The 23917-nt window shown below is 37.8% G+C and overlaps 1 protein-coding gene and 1 pseudogene across 1 annotated transcript; both read left to right on the top strand.

Annotated features, from left to right (window-relative positions):
• Positions 1-712: 712 nt before the first annotated feature.
• Positions 713-3212, top strand: LOC113296557 (annotated as a pseudogene).
• Positions 3213-12941: 9729 nt separating this feature from the next.
• On the top strand, positions 12942-15605 carry LOC113296555 (prolyl 4-hydroxylase 1-like). Its single transcript, XM_026544856.1, has 11 exons — positions 12942-13206; positions 13334-13492; positions 13810-13868; positions 13967-14032; positions 14136-14210; positions 14371-14445; positions 14628-14698; positions 14785-14836; positions 14928-15020; positions 15104-15196; positions 15456-15605. The coding sequence occupies exons 1-11, from the start codon at positions 12942-12944 to the stop codon at positions 15603-15605; spliced, it is 1158 nt and encodes a 385-aa protein (XP_026400641.1).
• Positions 15606-23917: the final 8312 nt, after the last annotated feature.

Genomic DNA, 23917 nt, shown 5'->3' with positions numbered 1-23917 from the left:
TGAAGAAGCAACCTGGGAAGATATGTCTAACATCAGAACTCATTCTCCGCGATTTATCCTTGAGGACAAGGATATTGTTTCAGGGGAAGACAATGTTATAAGTTGAGATCTACCAGGGCTGCCAGTAGTAATTAGTCTAGGGTGCTTTATCTATTTTCTGTTGGGAGTTATTCTGTTAGGGGTGTCCGTCCGATCTGAGAAACGTGTTGGCAATCCCTTGGTCTGTATTAGGGCATTATATGTAAGAAGAGTCTTGTTCTCTTTTACCTGAAAAATTAATGAGAAACTGAACCCATGGCTGCGCTATCTTTAGCACAGATATTGGCCTGAATCTCTCGATTTCGGAGGTGTTTATCAACAATGTTGACGTCTGATTCCACTTCTGGTTCCTCAGCTCCTCAAGGTACGACCGTTACCCTATCACCCAACTCCAACTCGTCTTCTTCCAAAAGTACTGTTTCCATCTCAGCTCCTTGTCGTTCGACTCGTTTTCGGATTCGTTCCCGGACTGTCTCTATCTCAGCTCCTTGTCGTTCAACTCGTTCTAGTACTCGTCTTCAACTCAAAGCCAGCCTCTCAACTGTCCTGAAAGGAAAATCATCAATCTCTGAATATGTTTCCAAAATCAAGGGAATTGCTGACGCTCTTGCGTCTGTCCATGAACCTGTTTCTGATCGTGAACTTGTCTCCACTACTCTTCGTGGTTTAGGTGATGGCTGGATCAATTTATATTCTGCAATCCGACATTGTTCTACTTTTCCATCTTTTTCTGAACTCCATGCATTACTTCTCAAAAGTAACGACTAATATCCAAATTCCTAGCTCCTCTTTGGCTGGTTCTTCAGACTGCAACAACGGTATTGGTGGTGGTGGTAAGTTTAACCTGCTTTGGTTTCTTTTCTTTTTCTTTTTTGGATGAATATAAAGAATTTGGTACCGATGAGTTTCAAACTCAGGTCTGGAATCCAATGACTCCACCATTGTACTACAGTGACATTGGCTTAACTTGAAGAAATATAGTGATTAGATTTTAGCATGTTGCATGCAGTAGGGGTTTAATTTAATTATTTATGTTTCAAAGTTAAAACTTACTAAGATTAGCCTATTAACATATTTGTACTCTGTAGAGAGGATCCTTCCTCTGTGGTGGTTCTTGTCAGGCTTCTATTTTTTTGGTGTGCACACACTCTTGTACTTTCTTTCGCTTTCCTCTTCTAATAATATCTGGCATATACATGTTTTTGTTGTACAGTTTCAGGAGTTGCTTGTTGTGAGAATGACAATGAGGCTAAGATGCTCCGAATCGGATTTGTATGTCTAGTTTGAAGCTTCATTTTCATCTCTGCACCACCCTTAATTTATATATGATTCACTCTAGTTCTCAACCACTTAAGTTTCCATCTGAAAATTATTTTATAGTAGCTTGGTGTATTTAAGCGCTTATTCGCGATCTAAGTTGCAAATAAGTACTTTTATCCAGCTTTTGGTTTTTGAATGCTCTGGTAAATGGTCAGACCTTGTGGCAGAAATCTTTATATACTTTTTTTTTATTGTTTTGCCATTGTAGGTCAAACCTGAGATTATCAGCTGGGCGCCACGAATCACTGTCCTGCATAATTTCTTAACTTCGGAGGTATGAATGTCTCAATTACATGGTCACATCAAAGCTATTATGTGCAAGAAATTGCAATGAGCTAAAAGAATGAGATTGTGACATGATATTGCAGGAATGCGATTATTTAATAGCAATTGCCAGGCCTCGCCTCCAGCCTTCTAAGGTACAGGACGTGACAACAGGCAAGGCATGTAGTAATAATGGATCTCACTTCTTTCTCATAACAAATACAAATGTTTTTATTTAATTTTTTTCTAAGTATTCGGATATTTATCAGGCATTTTATTTTAACAATTTTTCTAATCTGTATGGTTTTTCAGGTCATTCCAAGTGCGCAAAGGACAAGTTTTGGTATGTCTTTAAGGAAGGAAGACAGTAAGAATCCTATTGTACAGGTTGGTTCCCTAGCAAGCTCACATTTATTTCATTTACTTGCAAAATCCTCCAAAAGTATTTTCTAGTGTAGTATTTTCTAGGAATGCGATTATGAAACGTTAATAACAAATACCCCGAAGTCAATAAACCAAGGGAAGTTGTTTGTTTTCCCACTTTCTAATGTAGAAATTATGATTTTCTTATGCATTCGGGAACAGGCAATTGAAAAACGAATTTCGGTTTTCTCTCAAGTACCAGTAGAAAATGGAGAGGCTTTGCAAGTTTTGAGGTATTGTTTTCTAAAGAAATGCTTAATTACTGTTCTTAGACTGATCATTCCATTATTAAGTGCCTAACATCTGCATTACAGGTATGAAAAAAATCAGTACTACAGGCTACATCACGACTACTTTGCTGACACTGTGAGTTGTTTTTCAACACAACTTTGTTTTAATTTTTCCTTTTTCCTGATTTGGTTTCATAAATTGGAGTTCTTTTTTGTGTGCAGCCGCAGACGAACCTGAAGAAAACAGGAGGTCAGCGAACAGCAACAATGGTCATGTATTTGAATGACAATGTAAAAGGAGGAGAAACTTACGTCCCCATGGTGAGTTCACGGCATCTCCTACACTTCTAGTATATATAACGTGCAGTGGATTCTTTGATCAGCATGTTAATTGCAAATAATTTCAGGATGGAAAAGGAAAATGTAGCTGTGCAGGAAAAATGTTAAAGGGGTCGGCTGTAAAACCCATTAAAGGAGATGCAGTTCTTTTCTGGAACATGGTTTGTTTCTACTGTTCTGGAATTTACCAATCCAGTAGTGTTATCATTTTACCGTTGCACAAGGCAATAATATCCGTTGGTTTTGTTGGGATTATTAGTCCCACATGGTTGGGTTATTTAAGATCCTGCGCTTTATAATCTATTAGGGCCTCTCCACTCATTGCCAATTGGTTTTGAGTTGGATGCCCGCAGACTTTAATATGGTATCAGAGCAGGCTATTTGTGTCGATTCAGTTGACCGCACCTTTACTCAGCATCACCCGATTTAATTATCCACGTGTTTGTAAGACCCGCCGAGGCTAGACTTTAATAGGTTTCTTATTCTAGAGACCTGATGGAATGGTGGATCCAAATAGTTTACATGCAGGATGTGATGTCCTTATCAGGAGAGAAATGGTCTGCTACGAAATGGACGAGGCAAAATAAATACAACTAATATCTCTCCAACTGCCGCTAGCCCATTTAAAACCTCTTGGGAACATCTTTTATATACACGTGTAATCTTGATTAGAATGGTCTAAAAAATTGCTATATCCGAAATTAAGAAAAAGTTTAAATAGAAATTATTAGGAGGAAGTTTGAGATTCAATGCAATGCACATATTCTTGTACCTGTACGCTGCAAAGGACAATGTGAAAGTGCTCCTTATGATCTGCAAGTTTTAAAATATTTTGGTATATATAAAGTGCAGAAGAGCGCATTCGAGATTATTGAGCTGCCTAATTCTCCTAAAATCTTAAAATATATTTTGTTTAATTTAAAATATTTTGGTATATATAAAGTACAGAAGCATTCGAGATTATGGAGTACAATATTTTGGTTAAATATTATTATAGATTATGTTTTTGTAATGTAAATTTATTACGGTTGTTATTAGGTTGCCTGAAAAATATATGGGGCTGCCCTTTTGGTTGGTTGAGTTGAAATGTTGAATGTACATTTTTATTTCCTAGTTTAATTGGGGGCCTCAAAAAATAATTAGGGGCCTCCCATTAGAGGACAAAAAAGGTCATTAAAATTCAAACTGAGTCACCCCTTAACCAAAATATTTTTAAATGGCTAAGCTGTCCATGAATGATTAGTATTAAAATTTAATTAAGTTAAATTAATTAGTGTGGTTAGATTAAACTCAGATTTTAGAATCAACTTTTTTTTTTTTTGAGTTGAGAAAAAGAAGAGGAGGTTTTAGAGGAAAATTTAGGGTTTTTAGAACCTAGATTAGTTGGGGGCCATAACTTCCAATTGGAGGCCATGCACTACGGGACAAAAAAGTTCATCCAATCCTAATTTGGGTCACCCCTTAAAAAAATATTTTCTAAATGGCAAAACTGCCCTTATATGATTAATATTAGGAATTAATTAGTTTGATTAGTGTGGTAAGTGTATTTAGATTAAAATCTGATTTTAGAAAAAAAAAATTATGGAAAATGTGTTTATGTGTTGAGAAGAAGAGGAGGAGTTTTGAGAGGAAAACCTAGGATTTTTACAAATGGGAAAAGAAAGTGGAGGGAATGAGATTGGTGAAGCTTCAAATAACAATAATGACTGTGTTGATGGTAAGATTGTCTCAACTAATGATATGGGTTGGATGTTTGATGAGGAGATGTTGATAGAGGAAGGCATGAACAATGGTTGAAATGAAGATCCCATTGCTCAAGATGAAGGAACCAACACTCAAAATGAGGAACCCCAAGCTCAAAACAATCAGGTAAACATCTTATACCCTTCGATTTGTCTGTTTGTTTCTCCAAGTGGTCGAATCATCCACACTATGGAACAACTCAGAGAAAGGGTCGTCAAAGTCGGGGGGTATACCCAAACGACTCTCCGAGGTCGTCAGTATATTGACACTACCAATAACGATTCAAACCTGCAACTTTTCCAGGTTATGAAAACTCGTTAGGGTAGTGCGCTAAACGTTGACGACCCTTTTTAACTAGGTCACTTAGAGTCGTTTTTTTGTTTTGTTTACACATAGACAACTCTAAAACCAAAACTATCTGTAAAAAGTAACACTTAGGGTCATCATACATGTAGTCATATGAAATGACGATCCTAGCTATCAATTACTAATTTCTTTTAGAGTCGTTAGTTTGATTAGTTATATAAAGTAACGACCCTTGCACTAGATTCTCATAATTTTTGATTTCATAGAATCATTTCATTGAATCGTAAAAGGCATACATCTCGCATAGCGTTGCATTGAAGGAAATGAAATACAATAGATAATAAAGGTGCACTTATACACTTAATCATATATGGCATAGTTATATCTAGTGCCTTCCAAGATAAAGTAGAAATCGTGGAGCTCAAACATTTCCCCACGAAGCTCCTCATAATAGTGATACGCCTTCCCCAACTGAAAATGAAAATATACTTAGTTAGTATCGATCAAAGCTTTTTATAAGTTTTACCTCTTGTTCAAATACTTACTCTTACAACACTCGGCATATCCGGAAAGGCTTCCCTAACAGCCTTAAGTTATCTTTTCAAACTATCACACTCGAATTGTATCTTCTGGAAGCGTTCCTTGACTTGTTTCAAAGACCTTGAGTTGCAATTTGCGTCCAACGCCACAAAAACGATGAATACGCGGTTCCACCAAGCATCCGATGTTTCATCAATGTCTTTGTCTAGACTTTCAAAGTGGTAAGTGACTGTTTTCCAAGCTCTTGTAATGGCACAATTCTCTTCATTGGTGAATGGAGTCATGATGTTTCTCTTTTTTTTGCTCTTAAATGGTAATTAAATGAGAAGGAGAAGAGGAGGTTGATCTATCAATGTAGAGTCGTCACTTTATAAAAAAGAGTCGTCATACATCGAGAAAAGGGTCGTTGGTCTACAGAAAATCTGGGTGACGACTTAAAGAGTCGTTCACCTTGTAAATTATGCTGACGACTGTCTGGGTCGTCATATTAACATCTTACAGAGTGACGACCCTATACTGATTTTGTTGTTCTTTTTTTGTAGTTGGTTGTACGGGTGAGCTCTCAACCTGAACCCCTCGACACTGTCGGTCCGGATACCTCCCAAGCATATATGACCGATTTGGTACGTTTTTATTGTTTGAGTCAATGTATATACATGCGAAAATTGTTTAATTAGTGTTTTATAATGAACGTGTTATTTGTCTAATGTAGACGTGGAAAACAAAGGCTGAGGTCAAGGAATGGATTATTTCCAAGGAAAAAGAGAATATGTGCGTAATTGTTCAAAGCAAACACGTTGATTGTAAGAAAATGGATATGGTATGCGAGAGAGCGGGGGATAAGGAAGAAAGTCACAAAGGGAAGAACTACAAGTATGTAAAGAAGACGACGAGGGTCTACAAAACTTCGTCGAAGAAGATAAAATGCCCCTTCAGGATTGTTTTCAAAAGGCATCCCGAAACTCTACTATGGTGGATGTATAGTATTCCGGATGGTCGTCACAACCATCCTCCACTTAGTACTCTTTTAGGGCACCCAGGATATGCCCGATTGAAACCACATCAAATGGAAAAGGTTCGGTAGATGAAGCGATGTAGGCCCCTTAAGATTCTAAATGCAATAAAGGTGGAAGATAAGTCAAACTTGTCTATTATTTCCACACTCTACGCTGCCAAAGCAACGATCAAGAGAACTGAATGGGATGGTAGATTAATTATGCAACAATCAGAGTGGTTGTCAGAAAAACATAATTATGCCATGTAAACAAGGGTCGGTCCGGGCGACAAAGTGACTCATATTTTTCTTGCCCATCCTAGGATGATGGATTTGGCACAGTGCTTTTACCAGGTCTTGTTCATAGATTGCACCTATAAAACCAACAAGTATAACATGTCGTTGTTGAACGTGGCTAGTCATACTTCGGATAAGAAATCATTCACCGTGGCATGGTGCTTTATGTAAAAGGAAGAAATAGAAGACTATGTTTGGGCTTTGGAACAAGTTAGGTTGATTTACCGTGGCGAAGAGACACCGCAGGTTATATTTACGGATAGGGATTTTGAAGTCATGAGTGTCGTTCGTCAAGTTTTTCCCATTGCTCAACATTTTCTTTGTACGTGGCACATCCAAAAGAATCTTTTTAATAATTGCAAGAATCAAATCCAAAAGATCAAACCTGCAAAGGGTAATCAACGTTCCAAGGAGGAAGACGAGCGTCTTAGTAAACTTTCAAAAAAAGAGATAGCAGAAGAGAAAAAGAAATCCAAGGAAAAATTTGATGAAGAGGGGGATGTATGGGAAGATTTCTGCAAAGATTGGGACCTTTTGGCCCATTCGAAGACCGAAGTAAAGTACTATGCAAATTTGCAAAAGTTCATCGATGTTTGGAGTACGGATTATAAGAAGGTGGTCGACTATTGCCACGATACCTGGTTGAATCCTTGGAAGGAGAAGTTTGTTTATGCATGGACCAATGAATACAAACACTACCAAAATGAGTCCACCAGTATCGTAGAGCAGTCCCATGGACGTTTGAAGAAAATTCTTCGAGAAAACACTGGTGGGGTAGTTACTGTACAGGAAGCTATTCATGAGCACTCCCAGGATGATCTTAGAAAGATAGTGACTCAGATGGAGTATAGTAAGGACCGTTTTTAGAAGCAATACCTGGAAGACAAACAATTGCTACGCGGGGTTTCGCACCAAGTGTCATGGTGGGAAATAAAGCATATGATGGCTGAACTTCACAGATTTCGAGCGAAAGCTTCAAGTGAAAAAGTGATGAACTGTAATTGTACAACTGAGACGTGGCTTGGACTCCCGTGTAGACATAAGCTTGGTGGTTACAAGTCTCTCATTCCTATTGAAGATATTGATGCTTTTTGGAAGCAACTATCATTCACCCCTAATCCCACAGGAGCCACTGATGAACAATTTGGAGACCTTGAGATTAGAAAGTATATCAGTGAGAAATATCAAAAAGCGCATTGTGCAGGACGACAAATATTGGTTTCTAATTTGTGGCCGGATGCCCGTAAGATCTTGGGAGTAGAAGAAGAGCCAATCAAACAAAAACCACCGGGAAGACCAACAACAAAAAAATCATTTAGAGAAACCGTGAAGGCGACCAAGAGTTGCAAAAGTGACCTGTCACGTCATGATTATGTCCAGGCGGAATATACAGAGTATGAGAAGTCTCTCCTCCCCAAGGCAAAGGGTCGACCAAAAAAGGATGATTTGACCCAAAGTGAAACATAAGTGAAACGAATGGATGACATGGATGTTGCAGAGCATGTGGTCGGTACACAGAAAAGCCAAACTAGCGGAATGGTGACCATAAGCGGAATTAAGGGAAATCCGCGCACCCCTAGAGATTCTCAAGGTAGACCACATCGTGTTACTTATACTTTGTATAAAAAGTACACCGATCAACTTACTCACGTCATCTTGGATCACCTTATATCCACCGACGACGTTGACGGCGATGGAAATTGTGGTTACCATGTTGCAACGGAACAATTAGGGAATTTCAACGAGGCCGACGAACTTAAGCTCACCTAAACCCAATATGCAAGGAAAAAAATGCAAAAAAGCTTGTTTAGGACAAACAACTGTATTTGACAATGCTCATGGAAAGAGATCCAAAAGAGAGGGAAATGAAGTTTAGGGAGTTGGTTTGTAACGTGAAATGGAGGACGGAATCGAAAAAGACCGGTTATAAGTTTTGGATGCAAATGCCTTTTGGTGGTCAACTCTTAGCGGACATATTCACTTGTGTGGTAGTATTCAGCAAAGGCTTACCCGGAGCGTCTTGTATGTACGTACCCTCAAGAACTCGATGCGACGCGGCGATAAAGAAAAGAAGAATTGTAATGGCACATGTCAACTATAACAATTACATAGGTTTGAAGATTTCCGAAGAATGTCCTTTACCACGGGTGGCCTATGGTGATTGGGGAGACTACACCAAGGAGTGGACAAATCAGTACGAGTATGGAATGAACCTTTGGAATGCTTAATGAATACGACGTGTTTTATCTTGAAGCATAAGAATCAGTTAAACTTATGGATGTTTTCCCAACATAGGGTCGTCATTGGTATTTTCAGATACCCTAACGACTCTAATGGCCCAAATTAGGTTGTCTCCTGGAAGGTTTTTCAACATAGGGTCGTCAGTTATATATTCAGATACCTAAAACGACTGTAGTGGATTATACAACAGTCGTCATATTGATAGTGTATACAATGACGACTGTTTGGAAAAACTCCCAACGGCTCTTTTTCTATACACGTTTTCCCAAAAAAATTGCCGTTACAAATTATTCTATAAGTAGAGGAACATATCAAGGTGAAAAATCAATTGAAAACAATCTCATGAAAGCTTTTTTTTAATGGCAACTCCTTCATCAATTGAAAGCATACTTAGAAGATGCAAAAAACCAAGAGTCCTTACGCCATATCCTACAAAGGAAGAATTAGAGATGCACGAGGCTGGAAAACGGGGAAAAGAACAAGCGCATCTCCGGGAAGTATTCAAGAAAGTCGAGGAAGAGACCGAATGGGTTAAAATAAACATAAATAATTCAACCAATGATGGGAAATGATCATAAATCCACACCTATAGCAACCAATGAAAGAAACATAAATAATTCAATTTTTAAAATGTACAAAAATAAGAAAACTTTCATCAATCCAAATACCTGGATTAGAGTCAAATTCCCATTAATTTGAGAAGTTAGTTTGCGAGATCACTGAGAAAGCTGACCATTCAGGTGTGCAATTATGGCAGTCCCCCAAGAGTACTTGCTCACATCTTCCAAGGGATCCAAAAGCTGAAGAAGGTTGGCGCTCACCAGGTTACCTTTGCTTTCAGGATATAACCGACACAAGGACATACAACAAATACCCAGCCGCCGCATAGCGACATTCCATATCAGAAAGACCTCCTTCTTTTTCCTTCTTTTATGTCCCAGAAAAGATGTTCCTAATATCTACAAGTTTGAACTCTTTCTTCGGGTACTTAGGTCCCTTCTCAAAAATCCCATTAGTCTTCTCGGAATCCCAGCCAAACAAGTTCTTGGTCCATGTATAGATGTCTTCCCAACTAGGCCTTCTCTTGAACTTCTCACCGGTTGATTTGCCTTCGACCTGCAACCCTAATATCTGTTCTGTGTCATCAGGAGTTATCGCCATCTCACCAAAAGGAAGTTGGAATGTGTCGACTTCAGCGTGATACCTTTTACAGAAACTAGATACTGCGACCTTGTCATACACAATCACAGAGTTCAGAACGACATTGTACAAACCTGAGTTTTCAACCAAATCTCTAACTCTTGCACATTCACCTTCTAGCGGCCACAACTCCATTTTCTTGAAAGAAGATTGGTGCCGGAAAATACATGCGACATCCTTATGATCCTACAAAATATAAACAAACACGTATTAAAAAAACAAAACATAAACAAGTTAACACCAACTAATCAAATAGCAAGCAAATTTGGGATTCTTACGATTGTCTCACTAATGCAATGAGCATACGATCCAGGATATCCAAATAGAACTTTCCCCAATCTCTAGGTTCTCCTCTAAGTTTACCACCTCGAAGAGGAGGAAACATCAAATGAGTAGCGGGAACGTGTCTCGCACTGGGTGCAATATATGTTCCATCCTTCTTAACCCGCTTTACCGACTTTTTCGTCTTTGCATTCTCTTCCTCATCCTCAACAGTGGTTTTACCATCTCTCTTCCTTCTCATCATCATTATCATCACCGCCGTTATTACCTTTATGTTTTTCCTCCTCATTACCATCATCCTCATCATTACCACTACCATTACCTTCACCCTCTTCCTACTCTTCTTACTCTTCTTCTTGTTCCTATTCTTCTTCTTGAATCTCTTCTTCTTGTATCTCATATTCTACACCCTGTTCCTCCTCTACTTGCTCTTCTTCTTGTTCATCTTCTTCTTCAGCACTAGTGTTAGCTGAAACAACAGGAGTGTCTGATTCTGACGAATCAGACAACTCATTACCTTAGTCTCTTGGTTCAGTGATAGAAAATGATACCTCACTCGGCCTTCTTCCGCGCAATGGACCGGCAAGTAAGTGTTTATCGTTGCGGGGAGGTTTCGAAGGAGGATTTATCGCGATTTCAACCTTGTCTTTCGTTTTCTTGTCACTACATTCCAAACACGAAATTTTTTTTATAAGACATCAACTTTATCTCTATCGGTTAAAGAGTCATCAATGATATGCTCTAACAAACTAACGACTCTTCATTACAAAGTAACGACTGCAATTTATAAGGTAACGACTCTTTGCAAAAATTGGACAGTGAGGATGATTTTGGTCCTTAAAGGGTCGTTAAAGATTAAACTTAGGTCATCAAACTAGTAACTGTCGACCCTTTAAAAGAGATGACGACTCTAGGGATTATAGATTACTAACGACTCTAGTCTAGGGATTATATACTACTGACGACTATATCATTTTCTCCAACAGAAGGCAGTTCAAGTTCAACCCAGAGTCGTTACGCACTAATTTGGGGTCATCAAACTACAGTCGTCATCTTCAACCTAATATGGCGACGACTCTATTATAGGGCACAAAAGGTCGAAGTAGAAGAACAAGGTCGTCATATTTACACTAACAGGTTAACGATTTTTCATAGAAAAAGCATGCAATGTAAGAGTCGTTAGGGTATTATTTCTTCGATGCTAACGACTCTCACTCTGTAACTTCTATTTTTCAGTTACCAATCTCGATTACACAATCAAAAAACAACCAAAACATCGAATAAGAGGTGGGTTTAAGTTCATGTATCCTCTAATTGGAGCCATTCCCTTTTTGGGTTTCGATTTGCTTGCTTCAGGAGCTCTTCACACGTACACCTTTGCCTTCACCGTATCTACAAGATTAGGAATTTGAAGTGCTTTGCGAGCGGTTTGCTTTGTTTAGCCATATTTGTAGAAGAAGTTAATCGTCGATTAAAGTTTTATCATCGACGATTACGCGATGAATCGGTATCGAACAATTTTCCTCGGTGGAGGTGGAGTCGTTAATGGTGGAGGTGGAGAAGAGAAAGGGAGGAGAGGAAGATGAAGATAAAAGAGAAACTGATTTTCTCTTTCATTTAATTAGGGCATATAGATTAGGGGCCTTAATTAGGATAGTTAATTAGTGAAACTGATTTTCAATTAGTGAAGGGTAAAATAGTATATTCATATTGCGATATTTACACCCCTGAAAATTTTGGGGGGCAAACAAAATTCCATGGCCCCCAATTAAACTAGGTTTTTAGAAGTGAGTAATTCAAGTAGGGGAAATGATGTTGGGGAAGGTTCAAGCAACAAAGATGATTGTGTTGATGGTAAGATTATCTTAAATTCTCCCATGGATTGGATGTATGTCACAACACAGAGAAAGAGTCGTCAATGTCGAGGGATGTATACCCAACGACTCTAGAAAGTCGTCAATGTATTGACACCAAAAATGACGACTCAAACCTGCAACTTTTCCAGGTTATGAAAAATCGTCAGGGTATTAAAAAATTTCATTGACGACCCTCAACAGTCGTTAATGTTTAGACTGTTTAAGTGACGACTCTAAACTGTTGAAGATTCATTAATGGACGAAATGTACGACAATTTTGGGTCATCATAAAAATGATCAATTCCCTGACGACCCTTTGGAAGAGTCGTTACTGTTTTGGTTACGCATTTGACGACTTAAACAGTCGTTAATGTTTTAGAAATGTCGTTATAGACTGTCGTTAATCTCTAAAAAGAGTCGTTAGTGTATGACAGTTTAGAGTCGTTATTGTTTTGATCATGATGTATATGACGACCCTAAACTGTCGTTAATGTCGGTGAAGGGTCGTTAATGAGGGTCGTTACTTGAAAAAAAAATATTCCGATTTTTACATCCCTAAAAAATTTGGGGGGCAAATAAATTTCCATGATCCCTGATTAGAAGTTATGGCCCCCAATTAAACTGGGCTTTATTTTTATTTTTGGTATCACGACGGCCTTGACAAAACAGAACGGTCATATGGAATCCTCTCTTATACAGAAAACCGTGTAGTACGAATTCTGTACCACTTTATTTATAGTATTTTAAAGATTCCTAAACTCAGTTTAACAAGAGAACCGTATTAATATATGTTAGGCTATGATAAGGAAACGTGTTAATCATCTAATAATCCACGAAAAAAAAATTACTCCAATTTAGATCAAAATCATGGTAAGCTTCAATCAGAATCAAATCAAAGAGTTTCAAAAAGAAGCAAGCAGGATTGCTAGGAGCTTGAGACTCCATCTGTTACTCAACAAGCGTTTCTATGTAGCACTACGATGGCGATCTATCAGATTTCAACACAACAATATTTCCAAAGAAAGAAGTACTTTTACTATAATCCAGGATAAAGGATGGGGGATTAAGAAAAAACGACAAGTAAAAGGAAAAATTTCATCGACTAACAAGAAAAACACATATAACATTAAAGGTTTGTATTTCTTTTCTCAAACGTATATATTTTTTTTTCGATCGATAAAGAATTTGGTGCTAGCGAGTTTCTCACTGGTTTCATCACCCTCACTGTATTTCTTTTTTTTTGGCTCACCAACTTCCAGCTAGTGGTTCTTCAGCTCTTCGTGCAGCTTCGACCACTACCCTAGCACCCAACCCCAACTCGTCATCCTCCAAAAGTACCGTTTCTATGCCAGCTCTCCAAAATCCTAACTATTCTTTGGCTAGTTCTTCAAACTACATCAATGGTATCGGTGGTGGTAGTAAGTTCAACCCATTTTGTTTTTTCATGCTCTTTTATTTTTCCTTTTTTTTGATGGATATATAGGTTTTGGTACTGAGTTTCGAACCAAGGTCTAGTATCATCGCCCAGTGACTTTACTATTGTACTGCAGTATCAGAAAGTTGAAGAAACATAGAGATTTAATTTTAGCATGTTGCATGCAGTAGGGACTAATATTAGCCTAACATATCTGACATACCTGTAGAGAGGATCTTTCCTCTGTGCTGGTTCTAGGCTCTGTAGCCTTTGTTTTCCCACTCTGATAATATCTTAACCGTTCTACACGTTCTTGTGTAGTTTCAGGATTTTCTGCTTGTGAAACTGACGATGAGGCAAAGATGCTCCGAATCAGACTTGTATGTTCAGTTTGAAGCTTCATTTTCATCTCTGCACCACCTTATGATAGAACTCTCTATACATTTACTATATATATATTTTATTTTCCGTGTTGTAGGTCAAACCTGAGGTAATCAGCTGGTCACCACGAATCACTGTCCTGCATAATTTCTTAAGTTCGGAGGTATGAATGTCTCAATGACATGATCATGTCATAGACTCAAATATATTGTGTGCAACAAATATTGCGATGAGCTAATAAAATAATGAGATTTTGATTATTTCAGGAATGTGATTATCTTATAGCAATTGGCAAGCCTCGGCTCCAGCGTTCTAGGGCACATGATCGGAAAACAGGCAAGGCATGTATTAATACAAACAAAAATGTGTTCATTTTTGTTTTTTGTTTTTTTTTTACCTTTTTTCTAATCTGTATGTGTCGTACGTCATTTAAAAGTCAGCTATTTGTGCTCGAATGCTTCATTTTTTAATATCCGAAATACTTCTTGAATGCTTTTTCAGGGAATTATAAATGATACTAGGACAAGTTTCGGTGTGTCTTTAAGCAAGGAAGAGAGTAAGAATCCTATTGTACAGGTTGGTTGCTTAGCAAGCTCACATTATTCCATTTTCTTGCAAAATCTTTAAAAAATTTCTTTCTAGAGTTGATTATGAAACGTCAATCACGAATGCCACCAAAGTCAATAAACCAAGGGAAGTTGTTTGTTTTCCCACTTTTAATTTAGCACTTATATTTTTCTTATGCATATCTGAAACAGGCAATTGAAAAACGAATTTCAGTATTTTCTCAAGTTCCAGTAGAAAACGGAGAGCCTATTCATGTTTTAAGGTATTGCTTTCTAAAGAAAGGCTTAATTACTGTAATCTCTTAGACTGACATGTTCCACTATTAAGTGCCTAACATCTGCTGTACAGGTATGAAAAGAATCAGTACTTCAGGCTACATAGCGACTACTTTTTGGACACCGTGAGTTGTTTTTCAACAATGCTTTGTTTCAGTTTTTCCTTTTCCAGATTTAGTTTTATAAAATGGAATTCTTTTTTGGGTGCAGAACCAGATAAACTTCAAGGAAAGTGGAGGTCAGCGAATAGCAACAATGCTCATGTATTTGAGCGATAATGTGGAAGGAGGAGAAACTTACTTCCCCGTGGTAAGTTCACTGCAAAGATTTACTGCACTCATAGTATAGCACGCAATTGGTTCTGTCAGGGAGTTAATTGCAAATAATTTCAGGCTGGAACAGGAAAATGTAGCTGTGCTGGAAAAATGTTAAAGGGGTCGTCTGTAAAACCGATTAAAGGAGATGCAGTTCTTTTCTGGAGCGTGGTTTGTTTCTACTAGTCCGGAACAATATTATTTTTTATATTTCCTATGCACAAAAATTTAGCATGAAGTTGTTTAGTTTCCGTTCTACAGACCTTAGCAACAGAGTTGACCAGTCTATTAGGTTGTGATTTTGGTATGTTCATGAACTGAACTTAAAGCGTTGGGATGCATAGGACGCATTGCAGGACTTATATAACAACCAAATTTCTAACCAGTTTAAACTGTGTGGAAAAATCTAATGTCGGTTTCTTCTTTGTAGGGACTTGATGGAAAGGTAGATCCAAAGAGTATACATACAGGATGCGAAGTCTTATCAGGAGAGAAATGGTGTGCTACGAAATTGATGAGGCAAAACAAATATACACTAATTCCTCTTCAACTGCCAGCTAGCGGATTTAAAACATCTTGAGCACATCTAATATATACACATTTTTGTAGTAAATTTGACTAGCTATCGTTTGGTATACAAAAATTGTTATTAAGAAGAAATTAAATAGAAAATATTAGGGATGAAGTTTTAGGCCGAATATCTTGGTGATGGCAAAAACGGATGAATTCAGATAGATCTTACTAAACCACTCAAAAGATAGGCATGCTGTTGTGCTGCCCAAACCTGTTGACAGCGCCTATTTGGGATGCGCAGCTTGGAGCTTTGGCATATCTGGCGTGAAAGAAAGCGAGTGATTTCTGAAATAAGATGCAGATTTGATGTTAATGCTGACATGAAATCTTCTCTCGTCACTTTTTCAGGAAATTTTCACACTTCAAATCAAGTATTATTCAAAGTTCATTTTGATGTCTTTTCTTTGTCAAGCCATTGACCTCATTCGTGTGTACTTGATATATTTGACTTCCGTACGTAGATTTACATAAGGCTGCTGTTAGTTAGGTGCCCGAGAATATGAGGCTGCCCTTCTGGTTATTTTGGTATAAAATGCAGAAGAGCTAGCGCATTCAATGAGGATTATTGAGTGTAAACTGGAGCTGCCTAATTCTCCTAAAATTCTATTGTGCATGCTTCGATGGTTCTTCTAGAGGGAATCTATTGAAAGAAGAAGCATTGGTGAATACTCCCTCTGTTCCATTTTATTTGATGTTGTAGAATTTTTCACGCAGATTAAGAAATAACATAGAGAATAATTTTTTTCCAAATTTACCCATATTAATAGCTTTCTAAAAATTTAAAGCACCTAGTTTTTAGTTTTTATATTTAGTGTAAATTACGAATCCCGTTGTAATTTACTTGGGATAGAGTATTTATCCTCTATGGAGTGGATTAAAAAGTTAGATTAATTATCCATTTACTAATTTCAATGAAAATTAATGGTATGATATGAATCCAATGCAAGGGCAAATTAGTGAGAATTTGAGAAAAATATCTAAACACTCATCTATTTTGAAACATAAAAAAACCCTAAAACATCAAGTAAAATGGAACGGAGGGAGTATCTTATAGTCATGGCAGGAGGTTTGGTTGTGGCTGCAAATTATTTTGCAGAGATCATGACTAACCAAAATGAGCAGTAGCTAATTTATTCATACTCCCAATCAGTTATTTCAGATTTTTCCTCAAAAAAACTACCTTGGTTTGTATTAGCAAGATGTAATAATATGTGTAATTCTGCACAAGCGAGCTAGTATAGATGTTTCACTATGTTAATATTTACCTGTGCCCAAAGACTTTTAGTTAATTTTGGTCGAGCAAAAATAGATTATCTTCCCCTTAAAGGCCTTGATAAATAAATCTCCTACGTTGAAACGGCGATGGAACGCTCGCTAACGGTGATGGAACGCTCGCTTTCTGTTGGCCGAAATAAGCCTTCTCTGAAGTAGAAGCTATATATATCGTGAGGACATTTGGCAAAGTCTAACTGGTACAAATACTCTACGGTCCTGCGCAACCCATAGATGAAAGACTAATCTTAATTTGTATGCAGAAAACCGTGTAATACAAATTTATACCACTTTATTTATGGGATTATAAAGATTATTAATCTCAGTTTAACAAAGAAGCCGTATTAATATGTATAGAAGTCTATAATAAATAAACCTAATCCACGAACAGTACATCAACTTCATAATTCAGTTTTTAAAAAGAAAAAAGAAAATCATGGTAAGCTTTAATCAAGATCAAATCAAAGAGTTTCAGAAAGAAACAAGTAGGATTGCTAGGAGCTTGAGACTCCATCTGTTACTCAAAAAGGCTTTCTATGTAGCATTACGACGATCTATCAGAATTCAGCAGCACAATATTATCAAAGAAAGAAGTACTTCTGCAATCCAGGACCAATATTGGTTGATTAAGAAAAAACGCCAAGCGAAGCGAAAAATATCGACCAACAAGAAAAACACATCTCGCATAAAAGGTCTGTATTTCTTTTCTCAAACGTATGTTTTTCTGCATCTATATTTATTTATTTTTTTGGCTCACCAACTCTTCCAGCCAGCTCGTCTTGCAGCTTCGACCGCGACCCTATCACGCAACTCCAAAACTACTGTTTCTATCCCAGCTCTCCAAAATCCCAGCTCCTCTTTGGCTGGTTCTTCATGCTACAACAATGGTATCGGTGGTGGCAGTAAGTTCGAGCCGTTTTGGTTTTTCATGTTGTTAGTGTTGTTTCAATTATAAGGAGATTAAGTGTCTTTGTCTATAAAGGATTTATAGAAATATATTTATTTTTTCAATTTAGTGTTGTTTTGGTGGCAGTAAGCTCGTCTTTGTCTATTAAGTGTCTATGTCGTTCGCTTTGACTGAATCTTATTTTGCAAACTAGAAATATATTTATTTTTTTCCCGATATAAAGGATTTGGTACGGATGAGTTTCGAACCCAGGTGTAGTATCATCACTCGATGACGTTAACTTGAAGTTGAAGAAACATGGAGATTTAATTTTAACATGTTGCATGCAGTAGGGAGTCGGGACTAATATTAGCCTAACATATCTGACACACCTGTAGGGAGGATCCTTCCTCTGCTGGTTCTAGTTTTGTGTCAGGCTCCGTAGCCTTCGTTTTTTCTTTATGTTGCTGTTGGCGGAGAAGAGAATAATGAGGACATGATGTGGTTATATACCTTCCATTGTGTGTTAAGAGTGTGCACACTGTCATTTACTGTAGGAGATATTCTAGCTCTGAATACGTCTTTTGTTTATGGCAAGAATATATCCTCAAGCTCCTATTTAGTCCCGGAGCTTCCATTGTATGATGTACTGTGATAATACAATTCCCTCTCTTCTCCTGTGGATGTAAGCTATGAGCTGAACCACGTAATTCTTGTGTTCTACAACTGTGTCTTTTATTGCCAGCTTCCGCAATATGGCATCTGAGCAGGTTATTGCGATATCTGGTCAGTGATTTCTGAAACTTGTTATTGCCGGGATTGTTTTTTTTCTGTCGTATTTCTTCTTGAAGAGGTTATTGTTCTTCCTTCTTTGTTTTTTGATCTGAAACAATATATCTTATTTGATAATGTCGGAGTCTGATTCTAATACAAACATAAAGCTATCTCATGTCTCTCTTAATGGTACCAACTATGTAGCATGGGCAAGAGCTGTGACTTTATCTCTTGGTGGAAAATCAAAACTTGGTTACATTAACGGCAAAAATAGTCGGCCAAGTGATGATAAGAAATTAGAAGAATGGATTTCTCAAGATCATCTTGTTATGACTTGGCTTCTCAATTCCATGGAACCAACTATTTCTAATGTTTTTAATTTCTCTGAGTCTTCAAAGGACATGTGGGATTCTATAGCCGAGTTATATGGTAATCAAAATAATGCTGCAAGGATATTCCAGCTACAACATGAAATTGCAGCTGCAACTCAAGGCGATAAACCCTTTATTGAGCATTATGGAAACTTGAAACGAATGTGGGATGAACTAGCTATTTATCGACCACATACTATAGATCCAAAAGTACTTCTTAAGCGCGCTGAAGAAGATAAAATTTTCTCGTTACTTCACAGCTTAAAGCCTGAATATGAAGCTCTTAAGAGTCATGTCTTGATGAACTCAACTGTTCCTTCTCTGTCTAGCATTTGTGCAACTATTCAGCGTGAAGAAACTCGAAAAGAAGTCATGGACTCCAAAGTTGCTCCTGTCAGAGAAGAATCCAGTGCTCTTGCTGTTGAAAGAGGGAAGCCATATGGTAATCGCAATAAGGGCCAAGGGAAACGAGAAATCTACCGATGTGATCATTGCAATAAAACCGGGCATACAAAGGATCGTTGTTGGCAACTTCACCCACACTTAAAACCCATGTTCGACAGCAATAAAAAGAAAGAACAAAAGGAGCAAGCCGCTGTAGCTGATACTTCTATCACTTTGAGTCAGTTAAACCACATTCTGCAACAGTATAGTAATTCAACAAAGAAGTCATCTGAAGATCCTTCTACTAATGCCTCAGGTATTCTCCAAGCCTATCTTATTTCGAATCATAAGATGAATAGCTGGATTGTTGATTCTGGAGCCACTGATCATATGGTAAACAATCCAGATTCAGTCCAATCATTTAATTCTAATTGTGAAAAGAAAACCGTTTCTGTTGCTGATGGAAAATCTGTACCGATTTTAGGAAGTGGTAAACTTAATATTTTTCCAAATTCTTCAAGTGATGATGCTTTAGTTGTTCCATCATTTCCTGTTCAACTGTTATCGGTTGGGAGAATTACAAATTCATTGAATTGTAATGTTTTATTCACTCCTACGTCCGTCATATTTCAGGATCGAACGACGAAGAAATTGATTGGTGAAGGAATATATTCGCATGGACTCTATCTATTTAATCCCTGCAATTCTGTTAACAAAGCTTTACATACCACCAGCTCTTTGGACAACCAGATTCTACATTATCGTTTGGGGCATCCGTCTTCTTGGATTTTGTCGAGTCTTCTTCCATCTTTGTCATGTGTATCAACTGTCTGTGATGCTTGTCAATATGCTAAACAAGCTCGCTTACCTTTTCCTAAGTCAACATCTGTTTCTAGTGAACCGTTTGCTTTAGTTCACTCAGATTTATGGGGTGCTGCACCCATTGATTCATATGATGGATACAAGTATTTCTTAGTATTAATTGATGATTTTTCTCGAGCAACTTGGTTATACTTATTGAAATCAAAAACTGAAGTGTATTCTGCTTTTATGGAGTTTCATGCAATGGTGGTTACTCAATTTTGTGCTAAAATTAAGGTGTTTAGATCAGATAATGGTACAGAATTTGTCAAAGGTTCACTTCCTATTTTTCTTAAAAATCAAGGGATCATCCATCAGTCCAGTTGTGTGGGAACGCCTCAACAAAATGGGGTAGCCGAAAGGAAACTTAGATACATTCTTGAAACAGCAAGGGCCATTATGCTTCATATGCATGTACCAAAAAAATACTGGTCTCATGGGGTTTTAACGGCTACCTATCTAATTAATCGACTACCTAGTCGTATTATTGAATTCAAGTCACCTCTAGAAGTCTTAAAGGGTTACAAACCTGTTACATCTCACCTGCGGGTCTTTGGTTGTGTTTGCTATGTGCATCTCCAAGCAATCCACCGTGATAAGCTAGACCCCCGAGCAACACGTTGTGTATTTTTTGGTTATTCGTCGACCAAGAAAGGATATATATGCTACAATGTTACCTCTCGAAAGTTAGTTGTCTCCCGTGATGTTAGGTTTGTTGAAACAGAATCATTCTTTCGTCCAATGCTTGATTCCGAGAATCGTTCTCAGGGGGAGTATTTAGGTGATTTAACACCTATTAGTTCTCTACCACTTTCAACTGGTCATGCTCCACAAACAAGTGAAGCAACCGAAGAGGATACATCTCCAGTTGGTAGTAACATGATTTCTCCCTTATTATCTGAACCCGAAGAGGTGAATAATGGTGACACAATTTCTTCTGAGATATCATCTACAGAACAAGCGTTACCAATTCCTCCTGTTTTACGACGTTCGGGAAGAGGCAGTCACCCACCAGAAAAGTTAAAAGATTATCTCACATATCACACAGTTTCCTACCCTATAGAAGACTATATGACATATGATAATGTCACTCAACCTCATTTTTCATTCCTGAGTTCATTATCAAATGAACGTGAACCCACAAATTTCAGAGAGGCCAACTCAAAACCAATTTGGAGGAAATCCATGAAAGAACAATTACAAGCTCTTGATGACAATGACACATATGATATTGTCAAACTGCCGGTGGGGAAGAGAACAGTTGGATGTCGTTGGATATACAAGATCAAGTATAAGAGCGACGGAACCATTGAACGGTACAAATCTAGATTGGTGGCTAAGGGATTTACTCAGACCTATGGAGTTGACTACATGGAAACATTTGCACCTGTAGCAAAAATGAATACATTTCGAGTACTTCTATCCTTGGCAGTCCATCAAGGATGGAAATTGTTTCAAATGGATGTAAAAGATGCATTTTTACATGGAGATTTAGAGGAAGAGGTGTATATGAGTATACCCCCTGGTCACCCTCAAGAGACTCGGTATGGATATGCCTGTAAACTTAAAAAGGCCATCTACGGTCTTAAACAATCGCCACGAGCTTGGTATGCAAAGTTGAGTGGAGTTCTCAAGACTAGTGGTTTTAAAACAAGCATTGCAGACCCATCTCTCTTTACTAGAAAAGGAATGGCAGGTACCACTATTGTGTTGGTTTATGTTGATGACATTGTTATCACTGGAGATGATCAAGAAGGAGTCCTGAAGTTAAAGGCATTCTTACATAAAAAGTTTGCCATTAAAGACTTGGGTATATTGAAGTATTTTCTTGGCATAGAGGTGGCTTATTCAAATCAAGGAATATTTCTTAACCAAAGGAAATATGTTTTAGACATGTTACAAGAGAGTGGAAAGATGGGAATAAAACCATCTGACACACCTATTGATAGTGGAAGCAAACTTGGTGATGATGGGAAGCTAGTGTCAGATATTGGTTTGTTTCAGAGACTGGTAGGCAAGCTAATCTATCTGACCATCACCCGTCCAGATATCTCGTATGCAGTAAGTTTGGTCAGCCGATACATGCATGCTCCTAAAATCAGTCATATGCATGCAGTCGATCGAATTATCCAATATCTGAAAGGTTCTCCAGGAAGAGGTATTTGGATGCGAAAAAATGGCCACAGTTCTGTAACGGCTAGTTGCATAACTGCGTACACTGATGCTGATTATGCTGGTTGTCCAGTAGAAAGGAAATCTACAACAGGTTTTTGTACCTTTGTTGGAGGAAACCTAGTTACATGGAAGAGCAAGAAACAGAATGTTGTCTCCAGATCAAGTGCCGAGGCAGAATATCGAGCAATGGCATCAACTACGTGTGAGATTATTTGGCTCCGCTCCCTTTTAAGAGATTTAGGATTTGGTTCTTCTCAACCAGCGAAATTGTTTTGCGATAATCAAGCGGCAATTCATATAGCATCAAATCCGGTATTCCATGAAAGGACCAAGCACATTGAAGTAGACTGTCATTTTATACGTGAGAAGTTGAGTGCCAAAATCATTTGCACTCCCTTTGTTCGCAGTGAGCAACAGTTAGCTGACATTTTCACGAAAGGATTACCAACTGCAAAGTTTCGTGAAATATTGGGCAAGTTGGGTTCAATTGACATTTTCGCACCAACTTGAGGGGGAGTGTTGGCGGAGAAGAGAATAATGAGGACATGATGTGGTTATATACCTTCCATTGTGTGTTAAGAGTGTGCACACTGTCATTTACTGTAGGAGATATTCTAGCTCTGAATACGTCTTTTGTTTATGGCAAGAATATATCCTCAAGCTCCTATTTAGTCCCGGAGCTTCCATTGTATGATGTACTGTGATAATACAATTCCCTCTCTTCTCCTGTGGATGTAAGCTATGAGCTGAACCACGTAATTCCTGTGTTCTACAACTGTGTCTTTTATTGCCAGCTTCCGCAATAGTTGCACTTTCCCTTCCTTTTTTTTCCCACTCTGATAATATCTCGTCCATTTTCCTCAGAAGAACATGTCTGACATACGTGTTTTTGTGTAGTTTCAGGATTTCCTCATTGTGAAAATGAGGATGAGGAAAAGATGCTCCGAACCGGATTAGTACGTTCAGTTTGCAGCTTCATTTTCATTTCTGCACAACCTTGTGGCAGAACTCTTTATGCATTTACTTTATATTTTCATTTACCGTCTTGTAGATCAAACTTGAGATTATCAGCTCGGCACCACGAATCCCTGTACTGCATAATTTCTTAAGTTCGGAGGTATGAATGTCTCAATTACATGATCATGTCAAAGACTTAAACTATTGTGTGCAAGATTTTGCAATGATCTAGAAAAGAATGAGATTGTGATATAATATTGCAGGAATGTGATCATCTTATAGCAATTGGCAGGCCTCGCCTCGAGCATTCTAGAGTACGGAACACAAAAACAGGCATGGTACGTAATACTATGCATTACAATGGATCTCGCTTCTTTCTGTAAAACAAAAACAAAAAAATGTACTATATTTATTTACTTTTTCTAATGAATACTGCATTCAATTAATTTATTAGGCTTAATAATAGTCAGCTTTGTTTTGTGCTCGAATGCTTCATGTCTTAATATCTTGATATATTTATTGAATGCCTTTTCATGGAATTGTGAGTGATGCTAGGAAAAGTTTCGGTATGTTTTTAAGCAAGGCAGAGAGTAAGAATCCTATTGTACAGCTCGGTTCCTTAGTGTGCTCACATTTATT

This window comes from Papaver somniferum, chromosome 7 (assembly GCF_003573695.1).
Source record: "Papaver somniferum cultivar HN1 chromosome 7, ASM357369v1, whole genome shotgun sequence".
In the NCBI taxonomy this organism is placed as follows: domain Eukaryota; kingdom Viridiplantae; phylum Streptophyta; class Magnoliopsida; order Ranunculales; family Papaveraceae; genus Papaver; species Papaver somniferum.
The sequence above is the reverse complement of the archived record's forward strand: the minus strand, read 5'-3'. Positions and strand labels throughout refer to the sequence as shown.

Excerpts from the sequence above, each read along its gene's own strand:
- LOC113296555 (XM_026544856.1), top strand. The coding sequence starts at position 12,942 with ATGGTAAGCTTCAATCAGAATCAAATCAAAGAGTTTCAAAAAGAAGCA. Across the intron at positions 14,211-14,370 it reads ATGATCGGAAAACAGGCAAG|GGAATTATAAATGATACTAG; the intron begins GCATGTATTAAT and ends ATGCTTTTTCAG. Across the intron at positions 14,699-14,784 it reads GAGCCTATTCATGTTTTAAG|GTATGAAAAGAATCAGTACT; the intron begins GTATTGCTTTCT and ends TCTGCTGTACAG.